At 45.0% G+C, this 18,009-nt stretch overlaps 1 protein-coding gene and 2 long non-coding RNA genes across 3 annotated transcripts in view; 2 read left to right on the top strand and 1 right to left on the bottom strand.

Annotated features, from left to right (window-relative positions):
* Positions 1-14,655, top strand: part of GLB1L2 (galactosidase beta 1 like 2) — a 113,000-nt gene extending 98,345 nt beyond the window's left edge. The window contains exons 11-19 of the mRNA XM_040431089.1: positions 2,154-2,234; positions 2,509-2,615; positions 2,843-2,989; positions 3,497-3,568; positions 5,186-5,264; positions 11,803-11,890; positions 12,722-12,833; positions 13,534-13,650; positions 14,027-14,655. Of these exons, the coding sequence (XP_040287023.1) occupies positions 2,154-2,234; positions 2,509-2,615; positions 2,843-2,989; positions 3,497-3,568; positions 5,186-5,264; positions 11,803-11,890; positions 12,722-12,833; positions 13,534-13,650; positions 14,027-14,113 (890 nt within the window). The 3' untranslated portion in view covers positions 14,114-14,655. The remainder of the gene's footprint in view (positions 1-2,153; positions 2,235-2,508; positions 2,616-2,842; positions 2,990-3,496; positions 3,569-5,185; positions 5,265-11,802; positions 11,891-12,721; positions 12,834-13,533; positions 13,651-14,026) is intronic.
* On the bottom strand, positions 3,888-16,073 carry LOC121000134. The gene is made up of 3 exons (XR_005778771.1): positions 15,946-16,073; positions 13,158-13,168; positions 3,888-3,898 (listed from the first exon to the last, which is right to left on the bottom strand). It is a non-coding gene; the product is annotated as an uncharacterized LOC121000134 (long non-coding RNA).
* Positions 6,657-9,594, top strand: LOC121000123. Its single transcript, XR_005778760.1, has 3 exons — positions 6,657-6,808; positions 7,032-7,193; positions 9,407-9,594. It is a non-coding gene; the product is annotated as an uncharacterized LOC121000123 (long non-coding RNA).
* Positions 16,074-18,009: the final 1,936 nt, after the last annotated feature.

The raw sequence follows: 18,009 nt of genomic DNA, 5'->3' as shown, positions 1-18,009 counted from the left end.
GGCAGATTTTGCAAACGTTTCCAGCTTCTTATCTTTGATATCAGAAAAAGAAGCCCCATCCACCATTGGCAAGGTAGTATGTTTAGCCAAGCGGGAAACTGGCGGGTCCACTATAGGTGGAGCCGACCATTTCTTAGTCAAATCCTTCGGAAAAGGATAAAGGACGTTTAAGCATTTTGGTAACATAAAACGTCTATCAGGGAAATTCCACTCCTTGGAGAAAGGAATCAAACTCCTGGTGGTTGGGGAAACACTTGTGCGAGCGACTGGACCTTCTAAAGGACAAGTCCGAGCTGGCAGATGACGGAGCGGGATCTTCAACCTGTAAAGTCTCAATAACTGCCGTAATTAGATTGTCCACCATGGAGGACAGTTTGGACGACTCGCCCTCTGGCGAGACAACATCCTCATCTGACCCTCTCTCCTCAGAACATGCCTCTTTAACTGAGGACACGTCGGAGTGAGACTCTCTAGTAGGAGGAGGAGAGGCCGAGGAAACGGGAGACACAGACACCCTTTTGGGGGAGGATGTTCTGGCCCGTTTTGTGGGATGGCCGCGATGGGCACGCGCCCCATGATCCCCAGAGTCGGACCGGTCAGAGCACTTCCTTGCCGACAAACGCCCCAATATATCTACAAAAGCTTTTGTTGGTATTGGAGACATCCTGTACCGCCATAGACAGGGAACGCACCCATTCCGGTTCTTCCGTAGGTTGGGAAGCAACTGGTCCGGGGCCGAGCCACTTGATGGCCGCGCAGCACATGCAAAGTAGAGGGAATCTGAGGGGATGGAAATTTTGCACAACATGACGCACAAGCAAAATGACGCACCAATGAGACTGCCTGCTTTGGGATCTGGGCTCAGACATAGTGACAATCCTGGCGCCGAGGAAGAGGGGAAGGTTAGGCCCAGTAAGAAGGGACAAACAGCACTTACCCAGTCTGTGTCCCTTCAAGCAGCAAGCCAGTCCATCAGCGTCCCGCCAGGTGCTTTGAATCCAAAATTAGGCGGAGCCCACTCTCCCTCTGCTCTGCTGCTAGTGTGGGTGACAGGGCAAACACAAGCCCCGCCCCCAGAATGACACAGGCTCTCAGTGCGTGCCCATCTCTCATTGCTGTCCATAGTACAGGGCGACCACATGGGGACCATCGCATGTGGGGAGGTGAGGGTACTGGAGGGGGGGCACTATGAGCAGTCTCCTAACTTTATACTCACCTGTTCAGTGTCTTCTGCCCCCCTGGCTCCAGCCGGATCACCACCTTCAGTGGGGGCCCCTTGGTGAGGGACGCTACACCGGAAACGGAGGGGACTTGCGGTGTGGGGCCGTGGTGATGCGAATGCTGGTGGGAGACAGAGGTTTTTACAGGAACCTCTGGTCCTCCTTTTCTTCCGGAGCACGGGAAGGAGCAGAGAGTTTGGGGGACCCCCTGGTCGGGAGTGCAAGCAGTTTTAGGGACTGCCTGAAGCTTCCCGCTAAAGAAGAAAAAACTAAAAATCTGCAGACCTTCAACACCTACCTCCTACAGACACGAAGCTAAAAACTGATTAGCTTGGTCCCTGTAGGAAGGGATATAGCTGAAGAGTGAGGAGCTTACACTTTGTGCTTAGTGTCGGCCTCCTAGCGGCAACAGCCATACCCATGGTCAAAGCCTGTGTCCCCCAATGAGACTGATGAGAAATCAGTAATTTGAAGACATGGAGGAGGGGGATGCAGCTGCAGTTTTTACTTTCTCTGTGTATCTGTGAGACTGCATGCTGAAGCGGGAGCAGACAGCCCCTATGCCAGTGTTTTGGTATGAAAAAGTCACACACCTATAAATGGCGTTTTTACGTTGCCCTCGCCACTTTCTGAAAGAGGGCTAGGAGGTGGTGTAGGTGGGGCAATCGGCCCTGGCAGATTTATCATGATTTACGCCAACTAATTTCATTCTAAGCACATGGATTGCCAGAGAATGCTCTTAATTTAGGACATCCTATGGTGATGCAGTGGGTATCAAGACTGGCATTTTCTACTCAGATTGTGTATCTAACCAGTACAGCTGCCTAAGGAGTGATTGTGATTTTTTTTTTTTTTTTTTTTTTTGCAGTGATGTTCTAAGGGTTGAATTTTTTATAATATATTATTTTACTATGATATTCGTGTCTGTTTTAGATTATGACGCCCCACTGACTGAGGCCGGCGATTACACCTCCAAATATTTCAAACTCCGCGAGTTGTTCAGCAAACATTATAGTAAGTATGGCCTCTCGTGTCAATGGAGTACGGTTCTAGCTGGCGCTACATTACACCACACCAATGGGTTGCGCCAGTGTTGTATTTAATGGTTCTGGCACAGACACGTCACATAGAAGGGAATAGCACAATTGTCATGTGACTTTTGGCATTAACTCTTAATTGGGGTGCGGTGCTAGGGATTGGGTCACATGATCCCATCCTCGTACTTTAGTCGTACCCCTACCAGCGCCTCACAGATAAGTTCTTCTGACTCCATTTTTTTGCCTTGTAGCTGATCCTCTTCCCCCCGCGCCCGTTCTGTTCACAAAGACTGCATATGGAGCCGTGTCGCTGAAACGTTGCGTGTCCTTGTGGGATGCTTTACCGCTGACGGGAGAGGTAGAAGAGCTGCGTGCCACCAGCACAACTTCTTTGATATATTCTATTCCATTTTCTGGATGTTTCGCTTTCTAATTATCTAAAGACTATTTGCAGAGTTGCTTTTTTTTAAACATTTTAGACACAATCAAGTATAAAACAATGATTGCAAAATTGTACATACCCTTTAAAGTAGAGGAGATGATGGATCCTTACAGGATGTAATTATTTGACTACTTTGTCCGCAGCCGTTCAGATCTGAGCTTCCGGTGAATATGGAGAACTTGCCTGTGAATGATGGAAACGGGCAGTCCTATGGCTACACTCTGTATGAGACTGTTATATATGGTGGAGGAAAGTTCCATACTAAAGGAAATGTCCGTGACCGCGCACAGGTGAGGAATGGTCTGTAATGATATCACGTTAAAGCATTTGTACAGGATTAGAGAAAGATCACCGCTTTCATTACAAAAACAGGGCATCACCTCTTCATGGGGTCGGTCCGGTGTTGCAGCTGATCTCCGTTCACTTCAAGCAGCTGATCTGCAATACAGGACCTGCCCATGGTGTAGTGCTGTTGTGGACAGAAAGTGGCCATGTTCTTCTAGTTCTGGACAACCCCTTTAACACTACAGATTGAAGCCTGCTGTAGGAATTCATTGTAAATTTAAGTTTGTCCCATCTGGAATCCTTGGTATCCAAGCATGGGTCAAAAAAGGCCTGATTCTAGATGAACAGGAATGTATCTGGTAGACCAGCTCTAGATGTCCCATCAGTTTGCTGGTGGTATTAAAAGCCATAAGCATTTGGTGCCCTCTGGTGGTTGGATGCCTCCTCACAAGTTCTGCAGTAGGTGCCCAGCAGCTGAGGTGTTTAATGTGACCGGTTCACTGTCTTTGCAGGTTTTCGTCAGTGGTCAGTCTGTCGGTTTTGTGGATTATAAAAACCAAGAGCTGGACATTGCCGAAGTTCCGGTAAGTAAACTGCATTCATACAGGACTAAGAATAAAAGGAGAGAAGAGCATCCGAGGCCATAGGCTCTATCCGCCTACAGCAAATCTTTTCTAGTATGTGGCTTAGTTGGACTTGGTGCTGGTGGTTCCATCATAGTTCCATGCACCACATTTCATTGCTTTTAAGGGATGTCCCAGTTCAATGAATTTAAATCTTTGTATAATGGAAGCTTCTGCTACTTTTTAATAAACTTGGAGAGGTTTTTTTTTTACTATCTAGATGATAGATGATCTAGACCTGCACCAGATTTATAACAAGGCTGAGGGTGAATCATTGTATATTTATTTATTCTGGAAAACCTGTTTAGTAACAGCAAGTCCCGGGACACACAGAATTCAGAAAGTCTTCAGACCCTTTAACATTTTGTTATGTTGCGGCCTTGTGCTGAAATAAAAATAAAAAATCACATTTATCATTCTGCACTCAATACCCCATAATGAGAAAGTAAAAAAAAAAATATTCAGAATCTTTGCTAATTTATTTAACAGGAAAACCTATAATCTTGCATTGACAATACAGTAAGTACTCAGACCCTTTACTCGGGACATAGTTGAAGCACCTTTGGCAGTGATTACAGCCTTCAGTCTTCTTGGATATGATACCACAAGGTTTGCACACCTGGATTTGGGGATTTTTTGCCATTCTTCTCAGCAGATCCTTTCAAGCTCTATCAGGTTGGATGGGACCTTCAGTGGACAACCATTTTCAGGCCTCTCCAGAGATGTTTGGTTGGGTTGAAGTCAGGGTTCTGGCTGAACCAGTCAAGAAAATTCATAGAGATGTCCTTAAGCCACTCCTGCTTTGTCTTAGCTGTGTGCTTAGGGTTATTGTCTTGTTGGAAGGTGAACTTTTAGCCCAGTCTGAGGCCCAGAACATCAGGTTTTCATTAAGAATATCTCTGTACTTTGCTCCATTTAGCTTTCCCTCAGCCCCAACCATTCTCCCTGTCCCATCTGCTGAAAAACACCCCCACAGCATGATGCTGCCACCACCATGCTTCACTGTATGGATGACATTGGGCAGTGCCTGGTTTCCTCCAAACTTGACGCTTATAATTAAAGCCATCAAGTTCAGTCCTGGTTTTATCAGACCAGAGAATATTCTTTCTCACAGTCAGAGAGTCCTTTTAGGTGCTTTTTGCAAACTCCAGACAGGCTTTCATTTATCTTTTACTGAGGAGAGGCTTCTTTTTGTCCACTCTACCATAAAGCCCAGACTGGCGGAGTGCTGTAGTGATGGTTGACCTTCTGGAAGATTCTCCCATCAGCACACAGGATCTTTGGAGCTCAGCCAGAGTGACCATTGGGCTCTTGGTCACCTCTCAAGGCCCCCCTCTCCCAGATACTTAGTTTCGTGGGGAGGCCTAGGAAGAGACTTTCAATGGAGTGGTGGTATGCATGTCTGACTGGCACTTCATTCATATACTGGACAAAGGACCTCCCTTCTCATGATTGGTGTGTGTCCTCGTGGTTGGACCCCCACCAATTTAATCTACCTTTTACTTTATCCAGTCTAAAGGGTTAACTTGCTGTTACCGGAATAGAATAGCCTATTAAGGCACACTAATCTTGTTCCAGGGTTACAGAAAGCTGCGAATATTAGTAGAAAACTGCGGACGAGTTAACTATGGAGCCAGAATAAATGATCAGCGTAAAGGTATCTATAGATTTATATCATACTTATCCTAAACCTCTGGGGAGGGGTTTATTTTTAGTGAATTTTAGTGAAAGCTGTAATTTTTCATACGTACAACCAAATAAAATGTTGATACTGACACGTTTTATATTCATGAATCAGAAACCAAAAGGAGTTTCAAATTTGACCCTCAACTATGTATGAACATTTGTCAACATTTTCTGCTAAATTAATTTCATTTTTTTTCAGTTACAGAGCTTTAAATGCCCTGCATAGACATAACATTACAGGATAAAGTTCATTCTGCCTGCAGCCACCACTAAAAGGCTCCTACTGCATATAGATTAATTATTGATCTCAATAGGAGCTGTATGAATCTATATGTAGTGAGTGCACCCTAGTGGTGATGAGGTCAATAGGAGCTTTATGAATCTATATGTAGTGAGTGCACCCTAGTGGTGATGAGGTCAATAGGAGCTGTATGAATCTATATGTAGTGAGCTCACCCTAGTGATGATGAGGTCAATGGGAGCTGTATAGATCTATATGTAGTGAGCTCGCCCTAGTGATGATGAGGTCAATGGAAGCTGTATGAATCTATATGTAGTGAGCTCGCCCTAGTGGTGATGAGGTCAATGGGAGCTGTATGAATCTATATGTAGTGAGCTCGCCCTAGTGGTGATGAGGTCAATGGGAGCTGTATGAATCTATATGTAGTGAGCTCGCCCTAGTGCTGATGAGGTCAATAGGAGCTGTATAAATCTATATCTAGTGAGCTCGCCCTAGTGGTGTTTAGGTCAATAGGAGCTTTATGAATCTATATGTAGTGAGCTCGTCCTAGTGGTGTTTAGGTCAATAGGAGCTGTATGGATCTATATGTAGTGAGCTCGTCCTAGTGGTGATGAGGTCAATGGGAGCTGTATAAATCTATATGTAGTGAGCTCGCCCTAGTGCTGATGAGGTCAATGGGAGCTGTATAAATCTATATGTAGTGAGCTCGCCCTAGTGGTGATGAGGTCAATGGGAGTGTATGAATCTATATGTAGTGAGCTCACCCTAGTGGTGATGAGGTCAATGGGAGCTGTATGAATCTATATGTAGTGAGCTCACCCTAGTGGTGATGAGGTCAATGGGAGCTGTATGAATCTATATTTAGTGAGCTCGCCCTAGTAGTGATGAGGTCAATGAGAGCTGTACGAATCTATATGTAGTGAGCTCGCCCTAGTGGTGATGAGGTCAATGGGAGCTGTATGAATCTATATGTAGTGAGCTCACCCTAGTGGTGTTTAGGCCAATGGGAGCTGTATGAATCTATATGTAGTGAGCTCACCCTAGTGGTGATGAGGCCAATGGGAGCTGTATAAATCTATATGTAGTGAGCTCACCCTAGTGGTGATGAGGCCAATGGGAGCTGTATGAATCTATATGTAGTGAGCTCACCCTAGTGGTGATGAGGTCAATAGGAGCTGTATAAATCTATATGTAGTGAGCTCGCCCTAGTGATAATGAGGTCAATGGGAGCTGTATAAATCTATATGTAGTGAGCTCGCCCTAGTGGTGATGAGGTCAATGGGAGCTGTATGAATCTATATATAATCTAGTGATAATGAGCTCACTACATATAGATTCATACAGCTCCCATTGACCTCATCACCACTAGGGCGAGCTCACTACATATAGATTTATACAGCTCCCATTGACCTCATTATCACTAGGGCGAGCTCACTACATATAGATTCATACAGCTCCCATTGACCTCACCACTAGTGATAATCTAGTGATAATGAGGTCAATGGGAGCTGTATGAATCTATATGTAGTGAGCTCGCCCTAGTGGTGATGAGGTCAATGGGAGCTGTTTAAATCTATATGTAGTGAGCTCGCCCTAGTGGTGATGAGATCAATGGGAGCTGTATGAATCTATATGTAGTGAGCTTTCCCTAGTGGTGATGTCAGTGGGAGCTGTATGAATCTACAGGTGGGCCATTTATATGAATACACCTTAATAAAATGGGAATGGTTGGTGATATTAACTTCCTGTTTGTGGCACATTAGTATATGTGAGGGGGGGGGGACTTTTCAAGATGGGTGGTGACCATGGCCGCCATCTTGAAGTCGGCCATTTTGAATCCAACTTTTGTTTTTTCAATAGGAAGAGGGTCATGTGACACATCAAACTTATTGGGAATTTCACACAAAAAACAATGGTGTGCTTGGTTTTAACGTAACTTTTATTCTCTCATGAGTTATTTACAAGTTTCTGACCACTTATAAAATGTGTTCAATGTGCTGCCCATTGTGTTGGATTGTCAATGCAACCCTCTTCTCCCACTCTTCACACACTGATAGCAACACCGCAGGAGAAATGCTAACACAGGCTTCCAGTATCCGTAGTTTCAGGTGCTGCACATCTCGTATCTTCACAGCATAGACATTTGCCTTCAGATGACCCCAAAGATAAAAGTCTAAGGGGGTCAGATAGGGAGACCTTGGGGGCCATTCAACTGGCCCACGACGACCAATCCACTTTCCAGGAAACTGTTCATCTAGGAATGCTCTGACCTAACACCCATAATGTGGTGGTGCACCATCTTGCTGGAAAAACTCAGGGAACGTGCCAGCTTCAGTGCATAAAGAGGGAAACACATCATCATGGATTCGTCGTCGTGGGCCAGTTGAATGGCCCCCAAGGTCTCCCTATCTGACCCCCTTAGACTTTTATCTTTGGGGTCATCTGAAGGCAATTGTCTATGCTGTGAAGATACGAGATGTGCAGCACCTGAAACTACGGCTACTGGAAGCCTGTGCTAGCATTTCTCCTGCGGTGTTGCTATCAGTGTGTGAAGAGTGGGAGAAGAGGGTTGCATTGACAATCCAACACAATGGGCAGCACATTGAACACATTTTATAAGTGGTCAGAAACTTGTAAATAACTCATGAAAGAATAAAGTTACGTTAAAACCAAGCACACCATTGTTTTTCGTGTGAAATTCCCAATAAGTTTGATGTGTCACATGACCCTCTTCCTATTGAAAAAACAAAAGTTGGATTCAAAATGGCCAACTTCAAAATGGCCGCCATGGTCACCACCCATCTTGAAAAGTTTCCCCCCTCACATATACTAATGTGCCACAAACAGGAAGTTCATATCACCAACCATTCCCATTTTATTAAAGTGTATCCATATAAATGGCCCACCCTGTATATGGGGTGCGCTCACAGCTGACCGGAGGTTGGATCCCTGTATTGTACCATTGCTCAGGTATTTTCTGTTCCTCTTTTCCTTCAGTTGCCTGTAGTTTGTATATCCACCATTGGCTTCCTTTAGGTACCTTGTGTGGATTGCTTGCATACAGGGGATTTGGAAATATCAGATAGGTTTCAGGGTATTACTGGTACACACATTTATTTTTGGCACTGCTCTATTGCCTTGTGCCGAGTTAACTTTAATATTGGGATCTTATACCACGCCAGTCAGCATGTGAGCTACCACTCGCAACACTATCTGTATTGCTGCTTTACTTTTTTAGATTATTGTTTTCAATCATGTGTTTGTAATTATTTGTATTTAATTACTTAATAAAGCTTTATATATTTTGTGTATGTGTGTCCCTACGGGGTTTCTTTCGGGTTTCTATATGATGTTATACATCTTACCAACAATTTGTTGGTTCAATAGGTTATATGAATCTATATGTAGTGAGCTCGCCCTAGTGGTGTTTAGGTGAATAGGAGCTTTATGAATCTATATGTAGTTAGCTTGCCCTAGTGATAATGAGGTCAATGGGAGCTGTATGAATCTATATGTAGTGAGCTCGCCCTAGTGGTGTTTAGGTGAATAGGAGCTTTATGAATCTATATGTAGTTAGCTTGCCCTAGTGATAATGAGGTCAATGGGAGCTGTATAAATCTATATGTAGTGAGCTCGCCCTAGTGATAATGAGGTCAATGAGAGCTGTATGAATCTATATGTAGTTAGCTTGCCCTAGTGATAATGAGGTCAATGGGAGCTGTATGAATCTATATGTAGTTAGCTTGCCCTAGTGATAATGAGGTCAATGGGAGCTGTATAAATCTATATGTAGTGAGCTCGCCCTAGTGGTGTTTAGGTCAATGGGAGCTTTATGAATCTATATGTAGTTAGCTTGCCCTAGTGATAATGAGGTCAATGGGAGCTGTATAAATCTATATGTAGTGAGCTCGCCCTAGTGATGATGAGGTCAATGGGAGCTGTATAAATCTATATGTAGTGAGCTCGCCCTAGTGATGATGAGGTCAATAGGAGCTGTATGGATCTATATGTAGTGAGCTCGCCCTAGTGCTGATGAGGTCAATGGGAGCTGTATAAATCTATATGTAGTGAGTGCACCCTAGTGGTGATGAGGTCAATGGGAGCTGTATAAATCTATATGTAGTGAGCTCGCCCTAGTGATAATGAGGTCAATGGGAGCTGTATGAATCTATATGTAGTGAGCTCGTCCTAGTGATAATGAGGTCAATGGGAGCTGTATAAATCTATATGTAGTGAGCTCACCCTAGTGGTGATGAGGTCAATGGGAGCTGTATAAATCTATATGTAGTGAGCTCGCCCTAGTGCTGATGAGGTCAATGGGAGCTGTATAAATCTATATGTAGTGAGCTCGCCCTAGTGGCTATGAGGCCAATGGGAGCTGTATGAATCTATATGTAGTGAGCTCGCCCTAGTGGTGATGAGGCCAATGGGAGCTGTATGAATCTATATGTAGTGAGCTCGCCCTAGTGGTGATGAGGTCTATAGGAGCTGTATAAATCTATATGTAGTGAGCTCGCTCTAGTGATAATGAGGTCAATGGGAGCTGTATAAATCTATATGTAGTGAGCTCGTCCTAGTGATAATGAGGTCAATGGGAGCTGTATAAATCTATATGTAGTGAGCTCGCCCTAGTGGTGTTTAGATCAATGGGAGCTGTATAAATCTATATGTAGTGAGCTCGCCCTAGTGGTGATGAGGTCAATAGGATCTGTATGGATCTATATGTAGTGAGCTCGTCCTAGTGATAATGAGGTCAATAGGAGCTGTATGGATCTATATGTAGTGAGCTCGTCCTAGTGGTGATGAGGTCAATGGGAGCTGAATGAATCTATATGTAGTGAGCTCGCCCTAGTGGTGATGAGGCCCTAGTGGTGACTGTGGGTTGATTGAACATAAAACATTTTCTTATACCTCTGTGTCTGTATGATGGGAACCAGGGAATTTGGAGCTTAATTAAATTAATCACCACCAAATTTTACACCCAAGAATAAAATGATGTTCACAGTTTGTACATGGTAAATGTTCAATATAATTATCACTATTACCAAGGCAGAACCTGCTTTGTTCTCTATTGTTTGCCATTGATGGCCGCAGTACAATTTGCAGGAGGGCTGGAGAGTATCTTCTGCAATCGTGCTTAGTGCAGAGACGCACAAGACCAACACCAGGTGTGGGGCGCCATTAGCTACTCTAGGCGTTCCTATCTGGTATTCGTGGAGGGAGTATTGGCCAGCCTTTGTTTTTCCAGGACATTGTGGAACCAATCTGTTGCCTTTTTTGACTCAAGAGACGTGTTGTTCCAACAAAATGTCGCCTGCCCACACTCTGCCCGCACTACACAATGTTTTTCAGGGTCTTTAGCATCTTCCCTGACCAGCTCAATCACCAGATCGGGCGATGGATCTCCCATGCACAGCAGCCAACAACCACCTTGACTGAACTATGTGGGTCCCAGTTGAAAGATCTTGGAATGGGAAGGATATCCATCATCTGTATAACCGTTACCAGAGTGGCAGCCTGTATCGCAGCATGGGGAGATGCCACTTAGTATTAATGTCACCCTGCCTCAACATATACCCAGCTGCAGACCCCAAAATAAAGGGGCACCACCTTGGTTGTATGATGATTGACCAAGCACCACTAGCAGTTTCTACTTTGTCAATCTCAGCTCAATTGCAAGTTTTCCTGGTGTTCTTTTTCTCATTTTCCACTAGTGTATATTGTTTCAATCCCATCATCCCTCCGTCATCTGTACAATCAGTCTCTTGAACCTCATGATGTAGACTAGTAGAGATTTATGCTGTTTTGACAGGAGACATTTTTCTAGCTTATATTCTAGTGAAATAACTGTGCTGTATACAGAGGACAAATCCCCTATAATTTTCTGGATGTCCATGTGATTGTGGGGGACGTGCAAACTAAGTAGAAGTAACAGATCTAATGATACAAGAGCAGAGTGTAATGGCCACTTGTTAACTTGGTTATCAGGCTGACCAGGATGACTACCTCTGGCCCAAGTAACCTGCAGCAGACCCAGGCATGAGGCAGACACTGTGGGTCATCCACCTTTAATGGTCCAATTTGTCCATTCAGACTTCTGGACATGTGAGACATCAGATATGTGGGCCAAGCAACCATATTAACCCAAAGTGAATAGACATAAAGACATGGGGGAGATTTACTAAGCGGTCTGCATATTACAGCACAAATTCTGAATCGTTGTCGTGGTCTCTCCTGGTAATGCTTCTTTTGACTCCCTCCGTCTCAGGTCTGGTTGGCGAAGTTTTCTTGAGAGATATTCCCTTGAGGAATTATAGGATCTACAGCCTGGATGTGAATGCAACCTTCATGAGCAGGTGAGAAGTGACAAAACCGTATGCGACACGACATAACGAGAGAAGTAACTAGAGAAGCCTTAATTCATTGACTGTCTTGTGTATAGGGAGCTCCCAACTCTTAACCCTGGGAGATAAGGTTCAGTCACTTGGAGTTTTGCCTGATCCTTTTGTTTTCTGGGTGGTAAGCCATTGCCAGAGGTTCTGGCAGGGTCCTTCCCTTTCAGGATAGATACATGTTCTGGAGAGCCAATTAGGCATGTGTATTTTACACAATGGTTCAAGATTATATTGATAGATTTTCCCTGTGACTACCTTCATACTTTGTCCCCATTGACCACCTGACACTACCCTGATATTAGGGCGTACATACTTGGATCTCCCAACTGCATGCACCCAAGATATGTATTTGTACCAGCTCTTCCCTTACATGTAGACACTTTACTGAGATGCTCCACTGCATTAAGGCTGTGTTCACACTATGAACCTTTTTCAGATTATTATTGTGATTTTGCAACTGTAAAGGACAACAAAACTGCAATGTGTGAACATTGCCCGGTCATCATTTATATGGGGGGAAGAACGCAAAATTCATGCAAGTGACAACTGTTGTTTCCCATCATTGTGACCTCTTACATTCCCGCTCAAATAATAATGATAATTGCCTTAGATATGTAGAAACCGTACTAGCTTCTGCGGCTTTCAGGGGGAACAGACCAGTTTGCTCAGCTCCTCCTGCTCAGTAAATGATGCTGGCAGATCGGACACCATGTTCAGTTTCACAGGTTCCCTTTAAGAGCATGTCTGCATGATGACAACTGGGTGTCACCGTCTTCTTCTGTTTTTCACAAGCCTCAACAATATCCAGTGGTCAGATGTAAGCGAGGAGAATAAGGGTCCGGTATTCTGCCAGGGATCTCTACAGGTCAACTATACTCCAGCTGACACCTACTTGTCCATGAAGGTAAACCCCCCTCCCAGTTCAAGGTTCAAATAAAACAAGAGAATCCAACATGATGGTTTCCAGGAGGTTGTGGTCATTGTGATTTTGGGGTTGAAGGGGTTGTGCAGGGCTTTTATATTGATGATCTATCCTCAGGATAAGTCATCCATATCTGATCGGTGGGGGTCCAACACCCGGCAACCCCACTGATCAGCTACTTGAAGAGCAGGCGGCGCTCCATGCGAGCACTGCTTCCTCTTCATAACACTAAGCGTCGTCTCCCCTGTAGCGGTTGCATAGTGTAATTACAAGTACTCGCTCCATCGAAGTGAAAGGAGTGAGTACTTGTAATTATACTTGCTTCCGAGATGACAGGAAGTGTAATGAAGAGGAAGTAGCGCTCGCATGGAGCACTGCTTCCTCTTCAAACAGCTGATCAGCGGGGGTGCCAAGTGTGGGACCCCCACCAATCGGATATTGATGACCTATCCTGAGGATACGTCATCAATATAAAACCCCTTTAAGTTTAGTGCTCAGGGATGTGATTGTTAGAGGCTTTACTGTATATCCTTACACTGACCTCCCTTTTCTACTAATTATTCTAATTTAGTGCCTCGTAGGTTTCTGATTCATACCTAGGTAAAATCACCAACCGTATGTTCTAACTTCAAACGCCCATGATGTGCTGACGTCGCTGCCACTGCTTTGCTCTCTGTTACAGGGCTGGAAGAAAGGAGTCGTGTTTGTGAATGGAAAGAACCTGGGCCGATACTGGGATATAGGACCCCAAGAGACCCTTTATGTGCCAGGATCCTGGTTATGGCTAGGAATCAATACAGTGAGTAACTTCATACTTCACTATGTCGCTGAGGGTCAGAACGTTGGGGCAACGGGGTCAGATTAAAACTGTTCACTGGAGGTTCTGTGTTCTCCAGGGTTTCCTCTGGTTACCCCACCTCCCTCTTACACTCAAAATAACATCAGTTGGCTACTTACTGTACAAGAGTGATCCTGCTGTGTGCGACTCATATAGGGAAACGGTGAGCCTTGATAGCAGGGAGTGATGTTCCCTGTATCGCTCTGTATTACAGGTTCCACACCAAGACCTACCATGATTCTGCTGAGCCCAACTAACATCATAGCATACTATAGTATTGCCGCTGTCCATCCTCTCATAACCAGAGATAAAATTGTGATTCCGCGTTGTTTTGCAGATTACAATATTTGAAGAACAAGAAGTTGGCAGTGCGTTATATTCTGTGGATTCGCCTTACCTTGGAAGGACCCAGTATGTGGACTAGCTGAACATGTCTGGACTGTCAAACCAGGCAGCAGTCTGTCCGTTCAGCCAACCTCCGTCCTACGTGTGGACCTTCCACCCAGCCTCCAGTCCATACATCCTCTCATTTAGCACTCCAACTCCTGAGCTTCTATGGCTTTGTTGGTGCCAGGCTGATAATGAAGCTAAATAAGACCCTACGGGACACTCTGTAACTGTTTTGGATGATGTAGACTTCCTGCCACTTAAAGGAATCAATACAAGTCCACGTCTGGAGTCATCTCAACAGAAACTTGAGAGCAACTGAAGTCACCAGGTCTCTGGTGGTAAAACTAACGTCTTCCAAATCTCTGGATCTTTTACTGGATAAATGTAATCCTCTCCCCCTCCCTTTTTTTTAAATGGAATTTTAAACATTTGTAAAACCAAAAAGATGAAGATCTCAGGGTCCAGTGGGAACAATGTATGAAGTAATGAGGGCTGTAATAATGCATTTTATATTTAATTTGTAGATAACAGGGACATATTTAATGTTAATAATAAGACGGAGATCTCTTCCATCCATTTTATAACAATAAAAATGTTTTTCCTTTTTTTCTAATTATAAAATCACTTTGTGCTCCTTGCTGAACAGATTGGGCTCCTCCACCAGCTGATCCCATTGTATAAGAACTGTAAGACATTTTTAAGAAGCATGAACGATGTTTGTTCCAACCAAGGAAGATCAGGTGATCGTTCTCTGTGGCAAACACGTAAAGCCACTATTAGGCTACTTTCACACTAGCGTTCGGGTGTCCGCTTGTGAGCTCCGTTTGAAGGGGCTCACAAGCGGCCCCGAACGCATCCGTACTGCCCTAATGCATTCTGAGTGGACGCGGATCCGCTCAGAATGCATCAGTCTGGCGGCGTTCAGCCTCCGCTCCGCTCAGCAGGCGGACACCTGAACGCTGCTTGCAGCGTTCGGGTGTCCGCCTGGCCGTGCGGAGGCAAGCGGATCCGTCTAGACTTACAATGTAAGTCAATGGGGACGGATCCATTTGAAGATGACACAATATGGCTCAATCTTCAAACGGATCCGCCCCCATTGACTTTCAATGTAAAGTCTGGACGGATCCGTTCAAGCTACTTTCACACTTAGAATTTTTTCTAAGTTATAATGCAGACGGATCCGTTCTGAACGGATACAAACGTCTGCATTATAGGAGCGGATCCGTCTGAGCAGACATCAGACGGACCCGCTCTGAACGGCAGTGTGAAAGTAGCCTTACACAGGCTGACTGAGCAAGCGATTGTTGGAAGGGAAGCATTCTCTCCTGTCAATCACCTGCTCTCTTGTGGAGGAGACCGCTGCTATTACATGCAGCGATCTCCTCCGCAGCATGGGGAGGGGGAATCGCTATGCCATCGCTCGTCCCCATACGGTCTAGTGGATTGCCGGTGACAGTTCACTATTAGACAGCACAATCTTGTTCATCAGGCAATTGGCGGCAGTCAAGATGATCACTAACAAGCATTCATGCGAGGATTTTTGCCGCGGATTCTGAACCAGAAACACATGCAGAACTTTCCAATAAAATTTTATGGAGAATCCACATTTTAAACCAAACGGCCCTTTTTTTTTTTTTTTACTACTTGCAGTTTTAAAAACCACACGGCGGAAAACGGGAGTGTCTTGTCATTCTTGACGCGGATTCTGCATCCAGAATTTCCTTTGAAAGTGGACAGGATTGAAAATTCTCGCAGAAGCTGCACCAAAACAGCGTTAAATAATGCATCAGGAAAAAATAAAATCGTCTGCAGGAAAACCTGATGTGGATTGTGCATCAGTTTTTTTCAGCTCAGAATTTTTTTTACATTTTTTTTTTTGAAAGCCCAAAGTCGTGCTCTCACCTCGTGCAACAAAATCGTGCAGCGTGCCACACAAAAATCGTGCACTAGGTCGCGGTCTATCGCAGGCCCTCTCCAAAAGAGAAGGGGCCCCCCACAAACCATTCCCTATCCATCCGGGGCCGAAGCTCCTGCAAGGGACTGGGACAAACGGCAACCCTCAGCCGAAGCCAAGGGGTACGCCCATCTATGCTCCCGACTTTCGCCTAGGCTGCCACCCAAGGCGTCAGCCAGGAGCTTCAACAAGGTCTGGACTCTCCCCGGAGGGAGAGCCCAAGGGGTTTGGCAGGGGGGTGAGGAACCAATATGGCCACCCCCCCCCCCCCCCCCCCTAGACCTCAAGGAGGGGGTACCCGTAAGGGCGCCGCAACCCTGAAAATCCTAGTGAACACACAACGTGTAAAAGTGCACACAGTGAACATCAAAAATAAATAAGTGAATGTGTGCCGTTACGGCCCGGACATTCGTATCTTCAAGGCCGAAGCCGAGCAAATAGAGGTGTGTGCTAAAATTGTGAGAAAGAAAGTGCTGTTTTTCAGCTCAGAAAATACTTTGTGTGAACATGCCCTTAGGGTGCTAAATTGAAAACTTCATCCTGAATGCATATCAGAAGTGCACTGTGTGCCAGCACCCTTATGCCTCATGCAGACGTCCGTGTCCGTTTTGGATCAGTGGTAACACGGACAGTGTTCAATCCGTGTTTTCTCACGTGACAGATCCGTTTTGGGTCCGTTTTTTTGCTGTCCGTGTTGCATCCGTGTTTCACTGGCACTGAATAGCTGAAAAATAATTTTCAAAGCATCTCTTCTTAATGATCCGTGAAATATGGATGCAACACGGATGGCATCCGTGTTTTTCACGGACCGATAGACTATAATGGGCGTGAGGGATCCGGGAACACGGACCAAGATAGGACATGCATCGGTGCTGAAAACACAGACCCACAGACCGTGCTAAAACACTGATGTGTGAATACACACATTAAAATGAATGGGGACGTGTGCTGTCCGTGGAGAACACGTACAGCACACGTACGTGAAACACTGACGTGTGAATGAGGCTTTATAGTATGCTGCAATGTATCTGCCTCATGCTAGAGGAGAGCTGCCGGTCGCTTAATACACTGATAAGGCTACTTTCACACTTGCGTTGTTCTTTTCCGGCATAGAGTTCCGTCACAGGGGCTCTATACCGGAAAAGAACTGATCAGTTTTATCCTAATACATTCTGAATGGAGAGTAATCCGTTCAGTTTGCATCAGTATGTCTTCAGTTCAGTCGTTTTGACTGATCAGGCAAAAGATAAAACCGTAGCATGCTACGGTTTTATCTCCGGCTAAAAAAAACTGAAGACTTGCCTGAACGCAGGATCAGGCATTTTTTCCCATAGGAATGTATTAGTGCCGGATCCGGCATTCAGAATACCGGAATGCCGGATCCGTCGTTCCGGTATGCGCATGCGCAGACTGAAAAAAAGGTGAAAAAATAAATGCCGGATCCGTTTTTGACGGATGACACCGGAAAGACGGATCCGGCATTTCAATGCATTTTTTCGACTGATCAGGCATTTTTAAGACTGATCAGGATCCTGATCAGTCTTACTAATGCCATCAGTTAGCATACATTTTGCCTGATCCGGCAGGCAGTTCCGGCGACGGAACTGCCTGCCGGATCTCTCTGCCGCAAGTGTGAAAGTAGCCTTAGCCCCATACTGGTGCAGGATATGGCCCGCCACCTTTGTGTAATGTACAACTATAGTTCAGGGCTGGCCAACTTGCGGCTCTCCAGCTGTTGCAAAGCTACAACTCCCAGCATGCCCAGACAGCCTACAGCAAGGCATGGTGGGAATTGTAGTTTTACAACAGCTGGAGAGCCGCAGGTTGGCCAGCCCTGAACTATAGTGTAGCACTGCCAGGAGCACCCTGAAGATTTCCATTGAGATTCTGGCATCTCTAGAACCCCTTATTCCAGACAGGTATTTTTTTTTCTATTTTACTTGCAGTATACTAATATATATATTCCTCCTCTAATT

This window comes from Bufo bufo, chromosome 1 (genome assembly GCF_905171765.1).
Source record: "Bufo bufo chromosome 1, aBufBuf1.1, whole genome shotgun sequence".
NCBI classification, from domain to species: domain Eukaryota; kingdom Metazoa; phylum Chordata; class Amphibia; order Anura; family Bufonidae; genus Bufo; species Bufo bufo.
This window is presented reverse-complemented; position numbering and strand designations above follow the sequence as displayed.